Source organism: Erpetoichthys calabaricus, chromosome 4 (assembly GCF_900747795.2).
Source record: "Erpetoichthys calabaricus chromosome 4, fErpCal1.3, whole genome shotgun sequence".
NCBI classification, from domain to species: Eukaryota; Metazoa; Chordata; class Cladistia; order Polypteriformes; family Polypteridae; genus Erpetoichthys; species Erpetoichthys calabaricus.
In genome coordinates this window covers 299,509,300-299,532,626 of record NC_041397.2, presented here as the reverse complement: position 1 = coordinate 299,532,626, position 23,327 = coordinate 299,509,300, and the positions used below count along the sequence as shown (strand labels likewise).

Sequence of the window (23,327 nt, the reverse complement as noted above, 5' to 3'; positions counted from 1 at the left end):
CTTTCATATCTATCTATCTATCTATCTATCTATCTATCTATCTATCTATCTATCTATCTATCTAGTGCCTTCATATCTATCTATCTATCTATCTATCTATCTATCTATCTATCTATCTATCTATCTATCTATCTATCTATCTATCTATCTATTATATAGTACCTTTCATATCTATCTATCTATCTATCTATCTATCTATCTATCTATCTATCTATCTATCTGTCTATCTATCTATCTGTCTATTATATAGTGCCTTTCATATCTATCTATCTATCTATCTATCTATCTATCTATCTATCTATCTATCTATCTATCTATCTATCTATCTATCTATCTATCTATCTAGTGCCTTCATATCTATCTATCTATCTATCTATCTATCTATCTATCTATCTATTATATAGTACCTTTCATATCTATCTATCTATCTATCTATCTATCTATCTATCTATCTATCTATCTATCTATCTATCTATCTATCTATCTATCTATCTAGTGCCTTCATATCTATCTATCTATCTATCTATCTATCTATCTATCTATCTATCTATCTATCTATCTATCTATCTATTATATAGTACCTTTCATATCTATCTATCTATCTATCTATCTATCTATCTATCTATCTATCTATCTATCTATCTATCTATCTATCTATCTATTATATAGTACCTTTCATATCTATCTATCTATCTATCTATCTATCTATCTATCTATCTATCTATCTATCTATCAAACACACAGGAACAACGTGAAAACTGTTACACAGTCAACGACTAGGCACGAGATTCAAACCGAGTCCGGAGAAGAGTAGCACTAACCGCTGCGGCACCGCTCTGCTCGTCTTCTATACATAGTAACGGATAGGAGACACTGCCTTCACTTCTCTATCTCTGCGCGCGTAAAATCAGCTTGTGAAATTGAGTTTGCCGTCATGATTAATTTAAAAATACTAACTACATACTAAAGAGACGATCGAACGGGGCCTCGATTTAAAAAGTAATGTACAACATGAACTTAAAGGGTAACACGTTGAATGTACTGAAGGCTGAACAGCACGAGATTTAAATTGCAGTTACGCAGTATGGCCGAGGACGTCATGGTTCTCGAGTTTTCATAGGCGTACACAATATAATCGCCAGTGTTACAGGAAGTCTCAATTTACATTTAACGGTTTATACGTATCATGATGGCGTTTAACACTGAGTATTTTGCCTTGTGCATATTCTGTTTTTCTTCCTAATGCATCAACTGTAAATTCTAAATTAAGAGAATGTGAGTCTCTGGGTGCGTCCCGTCTGGGTTTGGTCCCTAACTTGCGCTCATTGCTGTCTAGATTGGCTCCTGCGGCCGCGACGCAGCATTAATCGTTAGATGAGCTATGACCGTGCAGTCCGTTGTTCGATGGACTTGAACAGAGGTGTGCAGATCGTGAAAATGACAGTACAGTATTAAGCGTGACGCAGTGGCGCTGCTGCCTTACAATAAGCAGGTCACGGGTTCACGTCTCGGATCCCGAGAGCGCTTCGACTAGTGAGAAAAGCGCGATATTAATGTAAAGAGTAGTTATTACACAAGTGGCACCCGTTATGAGTCAAAATTTTGTAGCCCCTTGTCGTTAGGGTCTGAGTAACGTCACGTTCTTCAAAATAATGGAATTGAGTACAAGAAGAGCAGTTCCACTTTAAAGCAGTGCGTATCTTGTATGGGTCAAATGTATGGGGCCACCGGATAACACAGATGTTCCTGAATGACGCTGTTTTCACCAGCAAATTAGGTCTTATTTTTTAATGTTTGCAAAATGAATGCTTTTGTTGCAAAAAAAATAACTTCTCATTTGCGGCGAATGTTGTAAAGTCGATATTCCCTCGTGACTACTGCCCAAACTGTTGGACAAAGCAACTTTGAAGCACAATTGTGTCGTAATGAATGCTTGAGAGTGACAAGGTGAGGAAGTGTCGCCATACAGCTCCAGATCCCTGAGAGCCCTGAGATCGCAACTCCAACTGTCTATACTGAGTTGGAACCTTTGGTTTTGGGCCCGTTTTTGCCATAAATTCTGTCTCATCCCACCGGATTATGGAGGTCTGATAACGGGTGGATGGAAATTGAGTTACGGCTATTTAACATAGAGGGTTTGTGCGTGTGTGTGCGTGTCCAGTGTATTTCTGTCGTAGCAAATCGCGGCGTCAGTAAATGCAAAATTATTTTAACCACCCATCCAATTCTCCTTCCTTCAATCGGTTTTCTGAACTCTCTTTTAAATCAAGGCAATAGCTTGCGATTGAAATGCTTTAGGATTACTAGAGGGTTTTTTTTATTATTTTGTCTAAACCAAGCTAATGCGGTATCTGCCCCTAAGGTGCACCACAGCTTTCCTTCATGTCGAGTTGATTTCCTTTCCTTTCGCCACAAGCAGACAGGTGCATGAAGAAAAGCCTTGTTAAGCGGAGAAAGGACTCGCTTTGAGGTGCGCTTGTGGCTGGGGAGAGCTGCCTCATCCGAAGCCGCTATGGCTGGCGTGCGCAGCCCTGCAAGTATGGCGCAACCACGAATGAAAACCGACTCCTAGAGGGCGATTTAAAGGCTCGCAGAAGATTCACCTGAACAACACGTTCATTTAATGTTGGTATACAAGTGAAATAATCTTTTACAAAAATGGAACGCATATACTCTTCGTCAAAGTACATAGTAGTGGCAGCCGCAGTAACAGGAGTAGTGCGACATCGTGTATGCAGAGGACAGTGACATACTTACTGCAGTGTTCAAATCGTGCTAAATAACACTCGAGTAGTTATTCTTCAGATTGGGTTAACAAATAAATAAATTAATATTCTACCTGTAATGTCAATGTGAGGGTACTGTCGCTCGTTTTAAGTCAAAAGACGTAGCGGCCACGATGTCAAAACTTACTTTCTAGTGGTGCTCCAAAGATTGGAAAACCACCGAAATTCAACAACCGTCTTTAATGTCCGTTATTCGGGTACAACATCTAGCTATTTAACGGCACGTGTGCCTCCGAGAATCTATCTATCTATCTATCTATCTATCTATCTATCTATCTATCTATCTATCTATCTATCTATCTATCTATCTATCTATCTATCTATCTATCTATCTATCTATTATATAGTGCCATTCACATCTATCTATCTATCTATCTATCTATCTATCTATCTATCTATCTATCTATCTATCTATCTATCTATCTATCGTGCCTTCCATATCTATTTATTCATGACTATATATAGTGCTTTTCACATTTATTTATGTAAGTTAGTTATGCCGTTCATATCTAGTCATCATCTACTTTATATTGCCTTTCATATCTATCTATCTATCTATCTATCTATCTATCTATCTATCTATCTATCTATCTATCTATCTATCTATCTCATTCCAGTACAGGAACGTGCAGAAGGCAGATCTTATCTTATTAAACCTGCTTTATCTATTTTTTATGGTTCTATTCATTTATTGCTTTGTAAACTCACACTGCTAACAGAATTATACATTTAGCAGACTGAATGACCTCTGTTCATTTCATTAAAACACACCAAATGTGTGTTCTTTGTGCCATTATTCTATCTATGTGTTATTTCACGTTTACCTCTGCATATATCTATGTTTGTTTGTCTGAACAAATACATCTTGCCAGCTTTGACCTAATTGTAAAAGTGTCATAATTTCCTTGAAATTGGTATGAGAGTATTTTTAAGTGAATAGAATCATTAACATTCCATCTCTGTTTTCAACATAGTTTGACTGAGCCCGTTATGCAATGAATGAGTGGGATATTTGTTACTCTGCATCGTTCCGTGTTCTCCACGGTTCTAAAATGGCACGTTACTGTGTTGTGTGCTTCCACTGCTTGATGAAAAAATATTTAATTCTGGTAAGAGATTATTTTTTTATTTTATTTTTATTTTTTACAAATAAAATGAGTTTTGAGAGCTTTAAAAAAAGTTCTTCACATTTGGACAAAACAGAAATGTTTCATGTACATTAGAGGCTACCTAGCAGAATATTAACAAGAAAACCTCAGCGGTGAAATTACATTAAGTAAGAGTCCTTTTAAAACCAGGGACCCAGTGTGATTTCACAAAGCTGTTATCTTGTGCTATTCATAAACCTGTCTACAAAAAAACAAACAAAAAAAAAAACACTTTGGCACTTTTATTTTGCAGAGTTTATTTACACTTGTATATTTAGACTTTGAAAGTTTTCAAATGCCCCTTAATTATGAATGTTACACATCTTTTTAAAATGAATATTTTCTTTTGCAGTTATAATCTTAAGGGTATGAATACTTTAACAATGCAAAGTAAATATTACCACACCCATGAATACATTTTATATAAACCCAGGGAACAGAATGTGAATGTTCAGTAGTTAATTTATTATTATATCGAGCACTTGTTTTTGCCGATCCAAGCACAAAACTGCAAATGTGACAACGCTAACTATATATATATATATATATATATATATATATATATATATATGTTACAGTAAATACTAAAACCTGAGCTCTTTTATGTATTTATATATTTCTCATTTCTGTTATGATTAAACCGCCCTGTGAGTTGTTTAAGAGGAGTGAATTTACTTCATTCAGACTTTTCAAACAAGGCGCCAGATATCCCACCTTTATGTCTTTATATATTTATTCTGGAGCCTGCTCCATGGCCTTTGCTGTCCCGTGATAATCCCACCATCCCCACCAGCCCTGATGAGACGCCTGCTAGTCGCAGTATACATCTGAACTCACAGCCACACTCTACTCGCACATTTAGAGGTACCGATATTTTGATCATTTTTATTTATTTATTTATTTATAGTACTAGGGTGTTGTACCGTGTTAGCCATTATGAATGTAGAGAAAAGCCAAGCAAAATGACACCTTTTATTGGCTAACTAGAAAGATTACAATATGCAAGCTTTCGAGGCAACTCAGGCCCCTTCTTCAGGCAAGATGTAATCTGATTACATTAATTGATAATTGATATTTGATAATTGATAATTGATTCCATCTTGCCTGAAGAAGGGGCCTGAGTTGCCTCGAAAGCTTGCATATTGTAATCTTTCTAGTTAGCCAATAAAAGGTGTCATTTTGCTTGGCTTTTCTCTTTATTTATTTAGAAAGCGGGAAGAAACCTACAGTACGCTTTGTGAACAGAATACTCGCAAAAAAAGGGGAACGCGTGAAAAGTCCATAAAACCTGTGAGTGCACATTGCACGTTCAGCGCCAGTGATGTCTGATCGGTCCACATTCTCCTGATTCTGTAACACACTCCATTTTATGAGAGCAGAGAACGGCAAATGTGATCAGGTCTGGCATATTAACAACCCTCTCTCTGTGAAGTGAATTATGCAATATAACAATAAAAAATAAGCGAATGTTTAAAGGAGGCGTTAAATGAAGGAGGCGTTTTGGTTACACTTTTGATAGTTATTTGGAAATTACTCAAGTAATGATAATTAAATTCTCTGAATTGTTGTGGACAGCTGTTTTTTTAATACTTGAAACACTGTATTTATGAAAGAGAAACTAAAATCGGAATATGCGTGAAGAAACAAAAATTAAAACGTAAATAAAACTTATAAGAGGTCTACAAAGCATCTGTTATATAGTATGTCGTGATTACAAGACAGTGTCTTCCTTTATTATGTGCAGGTTTTGATATTTAAAAATTCACATATTTGATTGCATATATATATATATATATATATATATATATATATATATATATATATATATATATTGCGATGGCACTGGTTTTTTTTACAGCATTCAGTTAGTTTTGCCTTCATTCTCTTCCTACATTGTTAAGCATACTGGTTCTTTAGTGGTTCTTTACTGGGTTCGGTGGCTCTTCATAAAACCACTGCTTGACATTCTGGGAAGAGATCTTTGTATAATAAATTGGTTCTTTGGCCTTTGAAAATGGTCCTAATAAGGGAAAAAACAGAAAGCATGTATGTATATTAGGCTACCTAACAGAACACTAAAAGATTAAGATAACTGAATGCAGCGGAGTCCTTTTAAAATCAGGATCCTTTTTTTTAACTAATCTGTTATTTTCGTAGTTATGGAACCTGTTAGAGATCTAAATATAAGAATCTTTCTGGAAGCTGCACATGGATGGTCCTTTTGGAAACCACAATGGTTCCCCTATAGTATCGCTCTGCAGAGTCACTTTGGCCCCTTAATTTTTAAGATTGTGGGTTCAAGTTCTTCTGGTTTATTTTTCTTGGTCACTCCTTCTCCCACGAGTGGCATTGCTCTGTTTGTTAATGCGGTGTCAGTGTTGCTACACTTTTAAAAGTATAAGGTAACAGAGTGATACCATGAGACAGCCATCTCTAATTCCTAAAAGGACTATCCATCCATATGAAGGGTTCAGGAAAAAAAAGTTAGGTCCATAACGTGCTTCATAGATAGATAGATAGATAGATAGATAGATAGATAGATAGATAGATAGATAGATAGATAGATAGATAGATAGATAGATAGATAGATAGATAGATAGATAGATAGATAGATAGATAGATAGATAGATAGATAGATAGATAGATAGATAGATAGATAGATAGATAGATAGACTGAGTGCAGGTTTTCTTGTTCTGTTACCCTGCTATAGGTAGCCTATACTTATAATTAAAGATTTCTATTTTCTCCACATATTAGGCACCTTTTCAAAGTTTCGTATACAAACAGGAAAGAAACCTTATTTTTTTGTCAAGCAATGTAAAAGCACACCCCAGGAAATGGTCATTACAGAACCGTTATTTCTAATAAAGTATGAGCACCAGCTGCTTGTAAAACTGTAACGAAGTGAACTGGTTCGGAAAAATGAATGAATCACAAACAGTATAAGATTAAATGTCTCTCAATGAAGCGGGAAAGGCACACAATACGTTGTTGAACAATTGAATCAAATTTCACACATTATTATTATTATTATTATTATTATTATTATTATTATTATTATTATTATTATTATTATTATTATTATTATTAAATATAAGTGCCATGTATAACGTTAGCTAAATATTGAACCAGTTCACTTATTAGTAACTGCTTCGGTTTCCTTTCCGTTTTCTTTTTTGGCAGAGAGCTCAGAATCCTTTTCTTCGTCTAATCGGAGACTCCATACTGTGATAAACTTTACAGCTGACTGATAAGAAAGGACAGTAAAAGTGTCCGGGCACACAGGTCTGATGATGAATAGCGCTTTCTTTCTTTGTTTTTTGTTTTCTTCTTCTTTGTAGTACAGGGTGTGAATACTTTCGCAAGGTGTTGCGTGGGACCATTTATGGTCACATTTCTATAATATTGGTAGACCCAGAACACTAAAATCAGAGAAATTATTATTAGAGATCCACTCTATGGGCACTTGGGTCGGTCAATAACGCGGGTCGGGGCTGAAACGAATACGCAGTGACAGCAGAACGAAGGGTCAATATCGATACATGGAAGACTTTTACTTGTTTTTTTACTAGAATTCCTAAATGTATTTATTTCGGAGGATCTTCGAGCCATTTTCGCCATCGATGAGCATTTCTTTCTCTGCCTGAAGAAAAAGACGTTTAAATGTAATATTAAGAGAATCCCATTATTTATACCTATAGGGAAAAGAGTTTCGGATTCCTGTTACTATCTTTTTAATTATAAGGGATCCTAATACCCGTCCGTCCATTATCAGAACCCTCTTATTTCAAAGAAAGACGGGTGGTGTAAGTAGTTCTTTCTTTCTTTCTTTCTTTCTTTCTTTCTTTCTTTCTTTCTTTCTTTCTTTCTTTCTTTCTTTCTTTCTTTTGTTAGATTTGTTTCTATTTTCTTTTCTTTTGTTTTGTTTTGCTAGAACGGTGTAGAAGGCCGCCAACAGCTGGTCTAAACCACTAAAAGAGGCGCACTGGCCAGGCGGGCCGATAACGTGGGCGACGTAAGACGGACACGTATAATTAAACACAGCGGTTCGAACCGTCACTTTCGTTAAATGAAGCACTTTTGCTTGTTTAGCCGCTGAATTGCACCATTTATTTAGTTGAAAGGTTCTTCGAGCCATTTTCACCGTTGATGACAATTTATTTCCTTTTGCCCGAAAAACACGGGCGTTTTAAATGTTAAGTTAGCGCAATCCCACTTGGGTGAAGGCGTTTTGCGTTCGGTTAGAGTTCCCCCGAACACTTACAGCACTCAAATGCCCATCCGCCCGTTATCTGAACCCTCTTCTTCCAAATCAGGACAGTGGGCGATCAGATTAATCGGCATATTCAGTCTGAACCATTTCATGATCGTGAAAACTACGTTATTTCAATAGCATGTTGCACATCTTATTCAACTTTTACACGTTTTTTGTCTTCTTATATTTATCTTTTGCGTTCTGTGTTGTCCTTGTATGTTGCCCAAATTCTATTAAGACAAATTCCTAGTACACTTTAGTCTACCTGGCCAATAAATTCTGATTATGATTTACTATACTTCGTTTATTTTCCAAAATCAAATAAAATCACACGGCCCGAAAAATAACAATTAATTGAAATATATAATTATTTAAACTCAGAGAATAGTACACAAAATATACAAAAATCTGTTAAAAAATGTTGGTATTCCGTCCTTTATTTAACTTTGCATTTCGGCTGCAATTGGAATGAAACGTAACATAATACAGACAGCATGTTTCAGTACGAGTAAACCGAATCTGAAAACTATAGCGTTAAGTTTCCTCGAGCATTTTAGTTTTACTCATAATATTCAATATTGGACGACAGCAGCTCGTTTTTCCCAGTGCAAATTTGATAAATGACATTTTTCTTTTCATTGCAATATTGTAATTTTGCCGAATCGAAGTTTATTTGTCTAATGTAAAGCTATAAAATATACAGAGATACCGATTTTACCAATGTTGTTTCTATTGCCCATAGTGTGTATATAAACACAGGGAGCTCCCGTTTCTGTATTACAAACTGCCTTAAGAAGGAGCCTGAGTTGCCTCGAAAGCTTGCATATTGTAATTTTTTTAGTTAGCCAATAAAAGGAGTCATTTTGCTTGACTTTTCACTAGCGATACCGAGAAATTAATAAAAACGATACAAGGATGATATGAAGCTTTGTCTGTACATTTGAAGATGAGATGGGATGACTTATTCATTATTACATGTACCTGAAAAGAAAATTGAATTATGCTGAGATGCAATTACAAAAATGTGGTATGCGGAGTTACACAATATGTGTGTGAGTATCGAGCAAAAATAATTCAGGAATCAAGAGCAAGACACTATGAATACTGTGATAAGAGTGTCAATTGGATATATCTGAACAAGTATGAGCCGATGTGAGATGACCTGTTCATAGTTGAAAAGAGAATTGAATTACTGCGAGATCCAATTATTGAAAACGGTATGCGAAAGTGCACCCTTATTATGTAAGGCACATCGAGCAAACAAGAGACATAATGTAAATTAGGATAGCAATTAATTTCATGAATACACAGGGTGCATTTGAATAAGTATAACACGTTCATTTTTATATTTAGTCCAAACGAGAACTGAATTACTGGGAGGGAGATGCGATTACAAAATAATGGTGTGCACGGTTGCGCCACAGAATTAGAAAACAACACAAAACAATGAAGTGATGAAATTCTGCACGCCTAGACACGGGTGGGGGCGATGACATGATTTTTATTGACCCTACCAGAATCTGATATAAAAATTTCAAAAAATATCTCTAACGATGACCAGCAATGCCATTTGCTACCTGAGGAGATAAACACTTAGGCCTTCACTCCATCCATCACAGTATTCTGGTGCGCACGGGAATCAATGAAGCGACTTGTTCTGTGAAGAGCAGCGCATGCACTTCATTCTTATAAGCAGATCACAAAAATGATAGATAGATAGATAGATAGATAGATAGATAGATAGATAGATAGATAGATAGATAGATAGATAGATAGATAGATAGATAGATTTGAAAGGCATTTATATAAAAGATAAATATGAAAGGCACTATATAAGATAGATAGATAGATAGATAGATAGATAGATAGATAGATAGATAGATAGATAGATAGATAGATAGATAGATAGATAGATAGATAGATAGATAGATAGATAGATTTGAAAGGCATTTATATAAAAGATAAATATGAAAGGCACTATATAAGATAGATAGATAGATAGATAGATAGATAGATAGATAGATAGATAGATAGATAGATAGATAGATAGATAGATAGATAGATAGATAGATAGATAGATAGATAGATAGTGTGGTTAATTCTTTGGATTTGAAGTCCTGAGGCTGTGAGTTCAAATCCTGCTGACGCTGTTTGAACATGTGCAAGTCACTTATAACCAACCTGTGCTCCTATTCAAAATGTCAGAAAAGAATTACATCTCAAATATTGAAATTCGCCTTCAATAAAAGCACCAGCCAAGTAATAAAGCAGCAATAGTTTCTAAATGTAGTTTCTTAAAAGCAGGTGGACTACCGCCCCGTCCACCGTTGAGAGCCGCTCCTGTGTAATTCAAGTGACTGTCTATTCACTACATTTTAATGACATTTTATTGGAAAATAATAACAGCCAAGCAGTGCACTGCCTTATTATGGGTGATCTGCCCAGTTATAAGTCGTCAACATTTTTGAATACATTGCAAAGTATTATAAAGATAATGTACATAACATTCACGCTCATTTTTTACGTGCCATTTAATTTCTCCTTTATAACGAAATTATGACATTCCCTGCCGAGGTTACAGCGGTCATGCAGGTGCCAACGTGGTTCTTGAAGCAGCGATACCATAGGGGAACCATTTTGGGCTATCAAAAGAACCATCCACATGAATGTCCCAAAGAACCTTTATTTGCTTAGATTTGTAACGAGTTTTTCAACTACACAAGAAATGAATAGCAGGTTTGAAAAACTGAAATATGTTCTTGATTTTAAAAGGACTGCTGCCTATAATAGTTTTCCTGACTTGATACTGTCGAGCTAGGCACGTTTATTTTTCCTGACTGACGCTTTTCTCCAAGGCGACTGGCAACATTTACGATACAGTTGGCTACGTTTCTTTTTATGGGTTCCGATTATAGCACAGAGAAGTTTTGTGACTTGTTCAGGATCAGACAGTGTGAGTTGCGAGATCTAAATCCACAAATTCAGGGTTTGAGGTCCAAAGCCAAAACCAATACACCACAATGTATTGCATGCGGTATAGCCTTACTATAGCCTTACTATACATTTTTTTTTCTGTTCTGTCCGCATATTAGGAACGCCTAAAGATTCAATTGTATATACAGAGAACTCCTCCCGAAATGAAACTACACAACCCAGTAAAGTGCCATTTCGGGTCCAGTATTTTAAACAGTGCAGTCCCGAAATGTCACATTCTTCTTCGAATCGTGCATCTTTTTAATTTTCAAAAGACAACAAGGATTTACACAACTCCATTTAGAACTGGACGAATAAAGTTTGACAACAAAAGGCAATGGATAACAAATCCAATTTAAAATAAAAGAATCGAAAACAGGAAAGCCTCGACGACTTCGATCAAAGCGTGCTCTCCGCGAAGCTATCTGCTGCCCCCTGCAGGCCATTGAGTACATATACTTTTAGAAGCTTTTTCTTTCTTTCTTTCTTTCTTTCTTTCTTTCTTTCTTTCTTTCTTTCTTTCTTTCTTTCAGATTTTGTTATTGTAGTTAATAACTTCAGTGTGTGTTTTCTATAGAGCTCTCAGTGAAAGGCTCTCCATAAATGAAAACCGCATAAATGGCGTATCGAAATAGATATTTAAGATGTTTCTTAAACTTTATCTCTCTGAACTATCGGGCCTATCTGAGGCACCTTGCTTTCTTTGAGGAGACAAAAGGTTTTGCTAGTGAGGACTACGGGACAGCAGCTGGATTTCTTATCGGAAGTTCACATGAGTTAGATGGCTAAGGATAGGGGGAATTCCCAATGACTCATTTTAATGTGGCGTTTAAATGTGTACTGTGAGCTACAAATGTGCACTGGTTGTGATGCTGGTTGGACGCCTCCATCCTTATTTTCTAATACAGGATCTGAAATTTAATAAACCCAAAGATACGCTATTCTTGTCGCGAGGCATGAGGTATGGGACTTGCGAGTGTGAATGCTGGGACAACTGCACAAAAGCCAGAGTTCGAGTCCGATTTTTTCTTAATAATTACTGTTTATTTGTATAGTTTACACATCGAAAAATGCCTCACCTGCTACGAAAGGGTGCTCTGTTTCAAAGTACGCCCACACGTGTCTATAAAGGCTCAATCACTTTGCTGATGGGGGTTTAGGGGGGCGGAGAAAGCAGTCCTGATGCAAAAATACGAGCGGATGCGAAAGCCCTAGACATTCAGATTCGGCTGAACTGCACTGCCCCTCTCCTTTACTTCTCATGGTAGCGGGAGCTACGTTTCTTTCCCTTCCCGGATCGTTCTGCATGCCGCGGGCAGCAATAAACCCTAAGCATCCCATTGAGGTAGCGTCTCGAAAGGCTGACGCGGTAACCCCGCCCCGTTTTGGAAGAGTCTCCGCCTCCTCGAAGCTGTGGCGCTCGCACGGTGTATGCAAATCCGCATTCCTTCGGAGAGCGCGCTGACAGTAAAAGTGACTTCACTTCCAGGCAATTTCATTCATATAGATCTGCGTGGAGAAGCGTGTGAGCCTACGGGATAAAAAAAAAAAAAAAAAAACTGCCGAGAGAGGACACAAGGAGCGAGGTGTTGGTGCCAGGTCTCGCGATTAGTAGTGTCCGAGGGTGTCCAACCTTTCTCAGGTGGCTTGTGGATCGTGTGGTCCAAATTGATGAACTGCGAATTTATTACCGGGAGGGACTGTTGGCCTTTCCATTGGAACCAAACGGAGAAAGACTCCCATCGGACCCAAGGAGGGTGTTCTGAAAAACATCGGACTAGTACCTGCTCCACCTGCTGAGCCCTTTAGATCCGGCCGTGGGCAGGACGCCACAGGAAGGAGCCGTTGCTTTCCCTACTTTGGTCGTGCCATTTGCTGATGACTCACCGTCGCCACTTCTGTTCTAGGGGGCTTTCTGTTCCCATTTTAAGTTTCACAAAGCTGTGACGGTTGTTTTTTTTCTCTCTCTCTCGCGCGCGCGCGTGCGCTCTTTTTTTCAAGATCGGCAGTTGTAAACAGGAGTGCGTGCAGCTGTGATGCCATCCTTCTCCGCTCTCCTCAGTGCCCGCACCTAAAGAGATAAAAACGGGAGGGGGTCCCAGATCTACAGCTAACAAGAAAGTGGGCGGGGCTCGACTCGCCCAAAACTCTATTCGCCCCGCAGCACTCTTGACTCAATTTAAAGCAAAAGGCTTACAAAACTTACCTGCAGATGACGAGCCGTTCATCCCAAATGCTTGGCAGAGTTTTTTAAGAGGTTTCTGGACGGCGATCTTCTGTGCTTTAACTGGGAGACATTAACAGGTGGAATAAAGTGGAAGTAAGCAGCCATGGTTTTCCTGTGGGATGCGAAATACGGTACGGAGATCTTTTACTTATGTATCAATTTTGAGCGTCTGTGCATGTGTGTGTGTGTCTGTTTGTGATCATTATGAGCAAGTAAAGCAGTGCATTCACGAGAGACTTTGTAGAACAAACCACAGAATGCACCATGTCGCAACATTAGAGCTTAATAAAAATCCACCTGCAAAGTCTATTGTCCTTCGCACACCCGCACAAATGGTATGAGTGTGTGAGCAATGCCTCCATATATCAAATATGTCACCAGTTAGTGATGTCGTGATCAATCGGCTGATAACACAGTTTGTACATTTGCCATGTGCTCTGTAAAGATTTTCATCGATAACGTTTGTGTGTAGTAATCTGCATTGCCTTTGATTTTCAGCTTGGTCCAGCCGGGACCTTTGGGGAAAAATAAAGTATAGCTGACAAGCACCGCATGGCACAATGCCAGGGATGAACGTATCCGGGCTGAAGGGCCTTTCTACTTTGTGTTTCCTGTACAGATGCTGCTCCGGGACGCAGGTTCACCCCGCCTTCGACCACACTGAGTCCCGGGAAGATGAGCGAAGCGCTTCCTCTGGCGGGGCAGGAGAACAGCGTGGCGCTGGTGGGCAAGCTGCGCGTGGCGGACAGGAGCATCGTGGAGGTCTTAGCGGACAACCCGGGGGAGCTGGTCAGGACGGACAGCCCCAACTTTCTGTGCTCTGTCCTGCCAAACCACTGGAGGTGCAATAAGACGCTGCCCATCGCCTTTAAAGTAAGTTCGGGCACTCTTTTCTTTTTCACCATCCTGAACGCTTTTTAAAGAGTATTATATAGTACTAATGCTGATTTGGTCCCTTTCTGTTATTATCGTTGCTGCTTTACTTTTATACCCATATTTTCAGAAAACTTACGGCCCACATCACCTGAACATCAATACTGCTTATTAATAATTAAGTTTAGTCTATTAATTAACATTGATTAAGAACGAGAAATGTAGTGTCCGTGATACCAAGAGCCTCTAATCCTCACCACCTCTGATACATTTGTCTATCGGATCCCCGTCCATCTACCTTTATAGTGCCTATCATATCTACCTATTATCATGTTCACTTTGCTAACGCCTTTATCCAAAGAGACTTACAACATTTCACATAGAATTGGTTACATTTCTTTCTTTTTTCCAGTTGGAGCACATCAGGCAGGTGAAGTGACTTGTTCAGGGCCACACAGTGTCAGTAGCAGCATTTAAACCTATCTATCTATCTATCTATCTATCTATCTATCTATCTATCTATCTATCTATCTATCTATCTATCTATCTATCTATCCATCCATCCATCCATCCATCCATCCATCCATCCATCCATCCATCCATCCATCCATCCATCTATCTATCTATCTAATAGTGCTTTATATATATATATATCTATTTTATAGTCAGTCGGTCATTTTCAAAGCCGCTTTGTCATGAACAGGGTTGCAGGGGTCTGCTGGAGCCAATCCCAGCTAGCACAGAGTGCAAGGCAGGGAACAAACCCTGGACAGGGCACCTGTCCATCACAGGGCACACACCAGCACACACACCAAGCACCCGCTGTGCCCAAATTAGTGATGCCAATATGCCTAACCTGCATGTCTTTAGTAAAAAGAACAAACTGGAGCACCCAGAGGAAACCCACACATACACGGGAGAATGTGCAAACTCCATGCAGGGAGGACCCAGGTCTCCATAGCGGGAGGCAGCAGCGCTACCACTGCACCACCATTCTTCTACCCTATCATGTATATCTAACATTACCATTTGACCTACTCCTTTATCCAAGGCAAATTTGACATACAATTGCTTAGTTTTTTCAATTAGAGGGCAGGCAAGTGAAGAGGCTTGCTCATGGTCACACTCTGCAGGTAGTGGGATCTGAACTTGGAACCTCAGGGTTTGAAGTCTATCTATCTATCTATCTATCTATCTATCTATCTATCTATCTATCTATCTATCTATCTATCTGTTATATAGTGCCTTTCACATCTATCTATCTATCTATCTATCTATCTATCTATCTATCTATCTATCTTATATAGTGCCTTTCATATTTATCTATCTATTATATAAATGCCTTTCAAATCTATCTATCTATCTATCTATCTATCTATCTATCTATCTATCTATCTATCTATCTATCTATCTATCTGTTATATAGTGTCTTTCACATCTATCTATCTATCTATCTATCTATCTATCTATCTGTTATATAGTGCCTTTCACATCTATCTATCTATCTATCTATCTATCTATCTATCTATCTATCTATCTATCTATCTATCTATCTATCTATCTTATATAGTGCCTTTCATATTTATCTATCTATTATATAAATGCCTTTCAAATCTATCTATCTATCTATCTATCTATCTATCTATCTATCTATCTATCTATCTATCTATCTATCTATCTATCTTATATAGTGCCTTTCATATTTATCTATCTATTATATAAATGCCTTTCAAATCTATCTATCTATCTATCTATCTATCTATCTATCTATCTATCTATCTATCTATCTATCTATCTTATATAGTGCCTTTCATATTTATCTATCTATTATATAAATGCCTTTCAAATCTATCTATCTATCTATCTATCTATCTATCTATCTATCTATCTATCTATCTATCTATCTATCTATCTTATATAGTGCCTTTCATATTTATCTATCTATTATATAAATGCCTTTCAAATCTATCTATCTATCTATCTATCTATCTATCTATCTATCTATCTATCTATCTATCTATCTATCTATCTAATTATATACGTGCCTTTCAAATCTATCTGTCTATCTTATATAGTGCCTTTCATATTTATCTATCTATTATATAAATGCCTTTCAAATCTATCTATCTATCTATCTATCTATCTATCTATCTATCTATCTATCTATCTATCTATCTATCTATCTATTGATTTGTTTGTTTCAAATGTCCCTGCTAACTGAAGTTCACATCTATCAGACTGTATGACCCCTTTTCGTTTCCATGACACATGTAAAACATTTGTTTTTTCGTAAACTAAATGTAAGCCGCTTAAACAGTCTTATTGGATGTCATTTCCGGGCCTCATAACGCAGTATGGATTGGAGCAGTGCCTACCCTCTTTCCCGGTGGACGTTATTTTGGAGGCTAAGTGATCAGATTTATCTGTTCAGTCGACTGACCCCGGCACATTTAATTTGATGCATTTTGCACATCCAGTTAGAAAACCAGGCCACCGACCTTTACGTTGATATTGTTGAACAACTTAACAAAAGAAAGGGAAGTGCGAGCAGGTGCTGCAAATGACTAAAAGGAAGAGAGCAGTGGAAGCACGCTTAGGCAAACAACAAAATGAGTTTGAAGTAATGTGCGTATTGTGTTTCCGAGCTGACTGGGTCGTTCGGAGTACCGTCAAACTGCTCGACTGTCACTGCTGCTGTTAATACTCAGTTCCATCGCATGCTGAATTGAGTTTGTAAGTTTTGTTGCCTGAACCACATGAGTCTGCCATGATTCAAGTACGATGGCTAAGCGTGTGTTTTATTGGAATAATAAAGGTTGTCATGCTGGCTGTGGTTTGTTGCTCTCGTGAATTTCCAATGATTCCACCAAGGATTTTATCAGATTGTTATTTAACATTTACTGTTGATTGTGTTTTAGAAGTATTGTTTTTTGACGTTCCCCCTCTACCACAGTGAACCGCTTCTCGTATGCTAAGTGAGACGTCTTAAGCTTTAGACAGGTGTCAGGTCAAGATGGAGAAAGTCTGATGTTTGTGTGTAGTGGTCATTGAAGCCCTTTGGGTCATTTCAGATCCTAAAGTTTGCTGCCTTGAGTCACAAATTGGGATTTTTTACATTTGCGGGGCAGTTTGTTACATAAGTTCACCTAATGGAGCGGCAGCCAGTATTCCCTGAATGCCACTTGAAGTGGTTTTGTTTGGCTTTACTTTTACTAGGTGGGTAGCCACTGGTATTTTGTCAAATCAGTGCAAACCAAATAAATGTTTGCACCCACAAAACAGCATATGTCATTTTAAACAGAAAGATGTGTGCTGTGGTGAGGGTCCTTCCTACTCAATATGGAACAGATACTAGTGACACACCAGCAAATGAGACAGTGTGTGGCAGCGTTACATCCAGTTTGGGGTGGGGGGGCTTTGATAAATATGGCACCTTCTCAAGCAGCTGTGGAAAATGCTTCATGTCTGGATGCTGTAGAGCTTATTCATAACGTCAAGGGGGGAAACAAAAGGGTCAGCTTGACCACAGTTTACATCAAACAGTTTCAAAGGCTTTTTAAAGTGCCTGGATAATATTCAGATCTTTGATGATGGCTTTGCAGAAGAACATTAGATGCTTGTTGTTTGTCTTTGTTATAAAATCAGCCTGATGCACAAAGTGCATCTTCATCGCTCAGCCATCCACCGTAGAGCTGAGACTAAGGGGACTGAAACTGTGAGGATATTTCTTCTGTGTAAGACTCGAGGGAAACTCCATGTAAGAAATGTCACTGCAAAATTAGAGGGTATAAAAATGTCATTGTGACTCAGTCGAGATAATAAATTGCATAAGAAGTATCAGGACGTGGAGTGCAGCAGAGTGTTTGGGGGTCCAAAGGAAAGGAGGCCATCTTGGCAGACTGAATGTCCTCTAGATTCATAAATGTACATGAATTCATTACTAATTTATTTATGTCTTCACTTTGAAAATATGATAAATGCTGAAAAGGGATAAAGCAGCATCTGAAAATGGGTGAATTAAAAACGTAGACGTGTGAAGTCAGCAATCACACCCCCCACTACTGGTGATAGTTATTACATTGGCAGTTTCTTTCTCTACTAATTCAGTAGGCCAGTTGCACTCATTTAATTTTGATTAGTTTTAATAATAATAATGATAATAATATTAGAAACAATATGCACACAAAACTACAGAAAGCGGCCGCTTTAAATACAATTCACATAGTCAGGAAGTTCCTTAACACATTCAGAGTCCCGTCACACATAAACGTGGATACGCACCGCAGAAAACTGAACCTGCGTCTTGACCTGGCCAGCAATGGGACTAGCCGAGAAAATACTTTGATTAATACTACTACTACTACTAATAAGAATAATAATGATAATAATAAAAAACTCAGTATGAATTTATATGGAAGATATGGAACCAAAAAAAGTGATGATGATTATTATTATGGGGTGTTCAACATTATACTGACGGCACTAATTTGTTTAGAAAATTGTTACCTATAAAAGCCAAAAGTTCACATCTTTAACAGAAACAAATAAATAAACGAGAAACTGAGGGGCATAATTATCGTACGATATTCATTTATTTATTCTATTACAGGTTCATGCTCACTTTCTTGTGTCCCTCCCAGTACATATTGTGTGTATTAAGGTGCCTTTTCTTGCTTCATACTTCATATTTTTGCTTCATTCATATGCAGTGTGTATATATATATATATATATATATATATATATATATATATATATATATATATATATATATATCCACCCAACCATTATCCAACCCGCTGAATCCGAACACAGGGTCACGGGGGTCTGCTGGAGCCAATCCCAGCCAACACAGGGCACAAAGCAGGAACCAGTCCCGGGCAGGGTGCCAACCCACTGCAGTATATAATATATATATCTGTTATAAAAAAAAATCTTGGAAGGAGACGAGAGGTGATTTACTCAGACAGACACTTATACATCCCGCGAGAAAAGTCAACGCCCGGGGCCGGAAATAAGGAACAAAGAGTAGATGACAAAGTAGAACATCGTAAAGAATTCAAAAATGTTGGCGCGGTACACATGCACAGCAGGTTAGAGATAATGGAAGTACGAAAATTCAAAGTCTCAAAAAAAGGACAGGAAAGATCTCATTAGTGCAAACAAACAGAAATCGTCACTCGGTGAAATAACGGAACAGTGAAAAGAGATTGAATATGTTGATCAGATTTACATTGTAAGTCAGAGACTTGTAGATCGTCTAATTGATGTTGCCAGCGAGAATTGAAAGATTCCAAAAACGCTGCCGTAGTATGAAATCCTGTGAGACGGAGACTTTTAACATGAGATTCTTTCAAGTCACGCCATACTTACAACTATTTTCATACAAGACCACAGTCGCCTAACCTCTCAAGTCGTGTGAATGCTTTTGTCAGACACACTTCCTGCGCTCTCAGCTCTCATAAATTTTATCAGGACAATAATTTTATACATTCTAGGTGACACATCAACGACTAAGCGAAAAGAAAGGACGTGGACAAACATTCGAAAAAGTCGTTTTACTTATTAGAGAGAAAGAAACGATATTCACTCACAGGCAGTCACGATGTAAGTCCAAACACGGAATCAAAATTCAATGCGATCTCGAAGAAAAGTTAATTCCACATATTGTTTTTACTAAAGTTTTAAAGTAAAAGTGAAAATAATGCATATGTGACAATTCCCATGAAAATAACAATCTCTTAAAATTGTATACCTAGAAAACCAAACTCGAGGGTGGGCGAGCAAAGCAAGTAGGGGGCACAGAGCCCCCTAGTGTGTGTGTATATATATATATATATATATATATATATATATATATATATATATATATATATAGCAAGAGAGGGAAAGAGTTAGGAATGTTACCTTGTATACAGAATATAGTTTTTAAGCAGGAAGTAATTTAAAGATTTTAATTTAACTTGGTAGGTTATTTGTTTTAAATAATCAGTTTATCCCTCCAACTATTCATTCAGTTTGTAGCTCATTTAAACCATCTCAGGTACAATAAGCTCATAGATACAATGGGTTATGAGCCCATTGTACCCGAGATGTACCTTTATATACATATGTGTGTGTTTAAAATTTTGAATTTATTTATCCTATAGTAGTTTGGGGATTTTATATTTACTGTCTCCCTGAACTGTAAAGGCTTAAAAATACTGACAATACTTTACACAAAACCAATTATTCTTAATGCACGCTGCATTCAATAAAACTGTTTAAGCTGTTTGGATTTAGTGTATAATTATTAATATTAATAACAATGCTAAATAATGGCACAAAGAACACACATTTTGTGTGTTTTAATGAAATGAATAGAGGTCACTCAGTCTGCTAAATGCATAATTCTGTGAGCAGTGTGAGTTTACAAAGATATAAACAGAACCAAAAAAAAAATAGATAAAGCAGGTTTAATAAGATAAGATGTGCCTTCTGCATGTTCCTGTACTGGAATGAGATAGATAGATAGATTTGAAAGGCACTTATATAATTAGATAGATAGATAGATAGATAGATAGATAGATAGATAGATAGATAGATAGATAGATAGATAGATAGATAGATAGATAGATAGACGGACGGACGGACGGACGGACGGACGGATAGACAGACAGACAGACTGACTTCAAACCCTGAGGTTCCAAGTTCAGATCCCACTACCTGCAGAGTGTGACCATGAGCAAGTCTCTTCACTTGCCTGCCCTCTAATTGAAAAAACTAAGCAATTGTATCTCAAATTTGCCTTGGATAAAGGAGTCGGTCAAATGGTAATGTTAGATATACATGATAGGGTAGCAGAATGGTGGTGCAGTGGTAGCGCTGCTGCCTCCCGCTATGGAGACCTGGGTTCTCATTCTAGGTCCTCCCTGCATGGAGTTTGCATATTCTATCTGGGTGCTCCAGTTTGTTCTTTTTTCTAAAGACATGCAGGTTAGGCATATTGGCATCTCTGTCGTTGCAGTAAATTCACAATGGATTAAATGCATACAAAATAATCTAAGCAGAAATTTACTGTTTGATTAATTAAAGCGCATCTCTTTCTGAATACGGTGTTAAGCGTTTCTTATAGTTAAACGGTTTTGAAACATAATAAAAATGTAGTATTAACAATTGTAAGAATCTTCGTTAGCAAACAGGTCCTAGCACCGTGTAGTTTTCTGATAAGGCTCACAGATAAGTTTAATGCGTGCACACGTGCTACTTTAAATCGAGGAGTTGTCGGTACTGTACATATAATAGGACGGGTGTGCGTGGCGCGTGTTTTGCGGTGTATTCTTCAGATTGTGTTCTGATGTTCTGTTGAAGTCCACAGAAATGCCGACCGGTTAATCTGAGACACTGAATGTCTTGCTGAATCCGTGCGTGGTCATTCCGTCTAGAGTTTGTTCCGCTGTGTTCGGGCTGCAACTCCTGAAATCTTGCTAAGAAAAAAACGGTTTATAGCGTTTCTGAGGGAGCTGATGAATGAATGATGTATTTTAATATTTTTCAATTCAGTGTTATTATTTATATTAAATCAACGTGCAATAGATTTTTTGTATTACCTTAAATGTGTAATGTTTAAACTCGTTGCACTTTTCCTACTCATTTTAAGTATGATCTAATTCGCCTCTCAAAATGATCCTTTACTTAACGACAACAGCGCTGCCAAAATTTGTAGCTCGTTCCTTGTCAAAAATGAATATAGAAAAACGAAATAGTAATCTGGAAAGTATGGTCCATGAAAGGGTTCATTCACCAAAAACTCTGCGACGAGTCGTTGCCAGTTTATGATCGTACCAGCACCACGTTACTAAATCCTGTCACGGGATTTCAAATAAATAACGGCAAGCGCTTTACGATGGCAGGATATTGCAGTTGTCGTGTATGATAATCAGCGGCACGGCAGCTCACTGGATGATCGCAGGTTCGAAAATTCCCCGAATGTTGTCGGCACGTTCTGCACACCTCGCTTTTATCTCCACTCTTTGCTTTTTTTGCTTTAATGTAAATTTACGATTTTGCGAGACACTACTGCATGAGTGTGTGAAAGGCCCTAGGCATCTCGTTGATGGTCGCTTCCAACCTTGGCGTCTGCTACCGTGAGAAGAAACTAAGCAGCCTTGGATTGCGATTGAGCGGGTTCGGAAAATGAATGGTGATATTATTATTATTATTATTATTATTATTATTATTATTATTATTATTATTATTTAGAACAGTGGGCGCCACACTATAGTTTGTAAAAGGAACGCGAGAGTCCCTAGTTAACTTTAACCGTGTGGAAGTTTTCCCATAGAGGCATATTTTTATTCCGCTGAATGTAATATGTCTGACTTGCATGCCTGTATTTACATTGGGGTCTTTTAGCATCGCTCGACTGAATAAATGTTTTGTAAGCGCTCGACTGCAGAGACTTCTAGGAGTTCAGAGATTCGATGCGGAGGACAGCGCAAGTCGAAGGGCCGATCATTGACTGCGCAGGTGTGAAAGGTATTGTGGAACGTTAAATAAATAAATAAAACGTTTATGTGAATCCTGCTCTTTTCCATAGAACACCGGATCGCGTTAGCATTGGACACTGTTAGCGTCTCTTCGGGCACGTGATCGCCACCTGCTTCAAGAGCGCCGGCTGCGCCCGTAACCGCGTCACTTCACTTTAGCCACACTAAAGACAACTGATGTAAAGTTTATAATTGCTTACTCAAAAAAAGTAATAAAGGAAAGGGGACTTTGTAAAGCAATACATAAATAAATGAGGCACTCAGACACGCTGCAACACTTTGTACTACATCGTATTATTAATATTCTTAATATTGTTAGTAGGCCTATTATTCTTATTATGGTGATAATACTGATGATGATTGAATATACTTAATTCAGTTCACTCACTCTCTCTAGACCCTTTGTATTTACCGTAATGCGTGCATTTTGAGATTTAGGAACGCGTGTAGGCAGAAAAAAAAAATCACCAAATGATACGGGAAAAACGGGCTTAGTCCTCCAGGTAGGCCCTCTTTTATTTTAATCTGTAACAAGTTC

General features: G+C 37.8%; 1 protein-coding gene across 3 annotated transcripts in view; it reads left to right on the top strand.

Moving 5' to 3' along the window:
- Positions 1–23,327, top strand: part of runx1 (RUNX family transcription factor 1) — a 301,136-nt gene that overhangs the window by 193,049 nt on the left and 84,760 nt on the right. For 2 of the 3 annotated variants that reach the window (XM_051927227.1, XM_051927228.1), the window contains exon 2: positions 14,010–14,263. In XM_051927227.1, the coding sequence (XP_051783187.1) occupies positions 14,010–14,263 (254 nt within the window). Of the gene's footprint in view, positions 1–12,315; positions 13,522–14,009; positions 14,264–23,327 lie in introns of those variants that run through there. The other variant, XM_028800922.2, reaches the window with a different exon arrangement.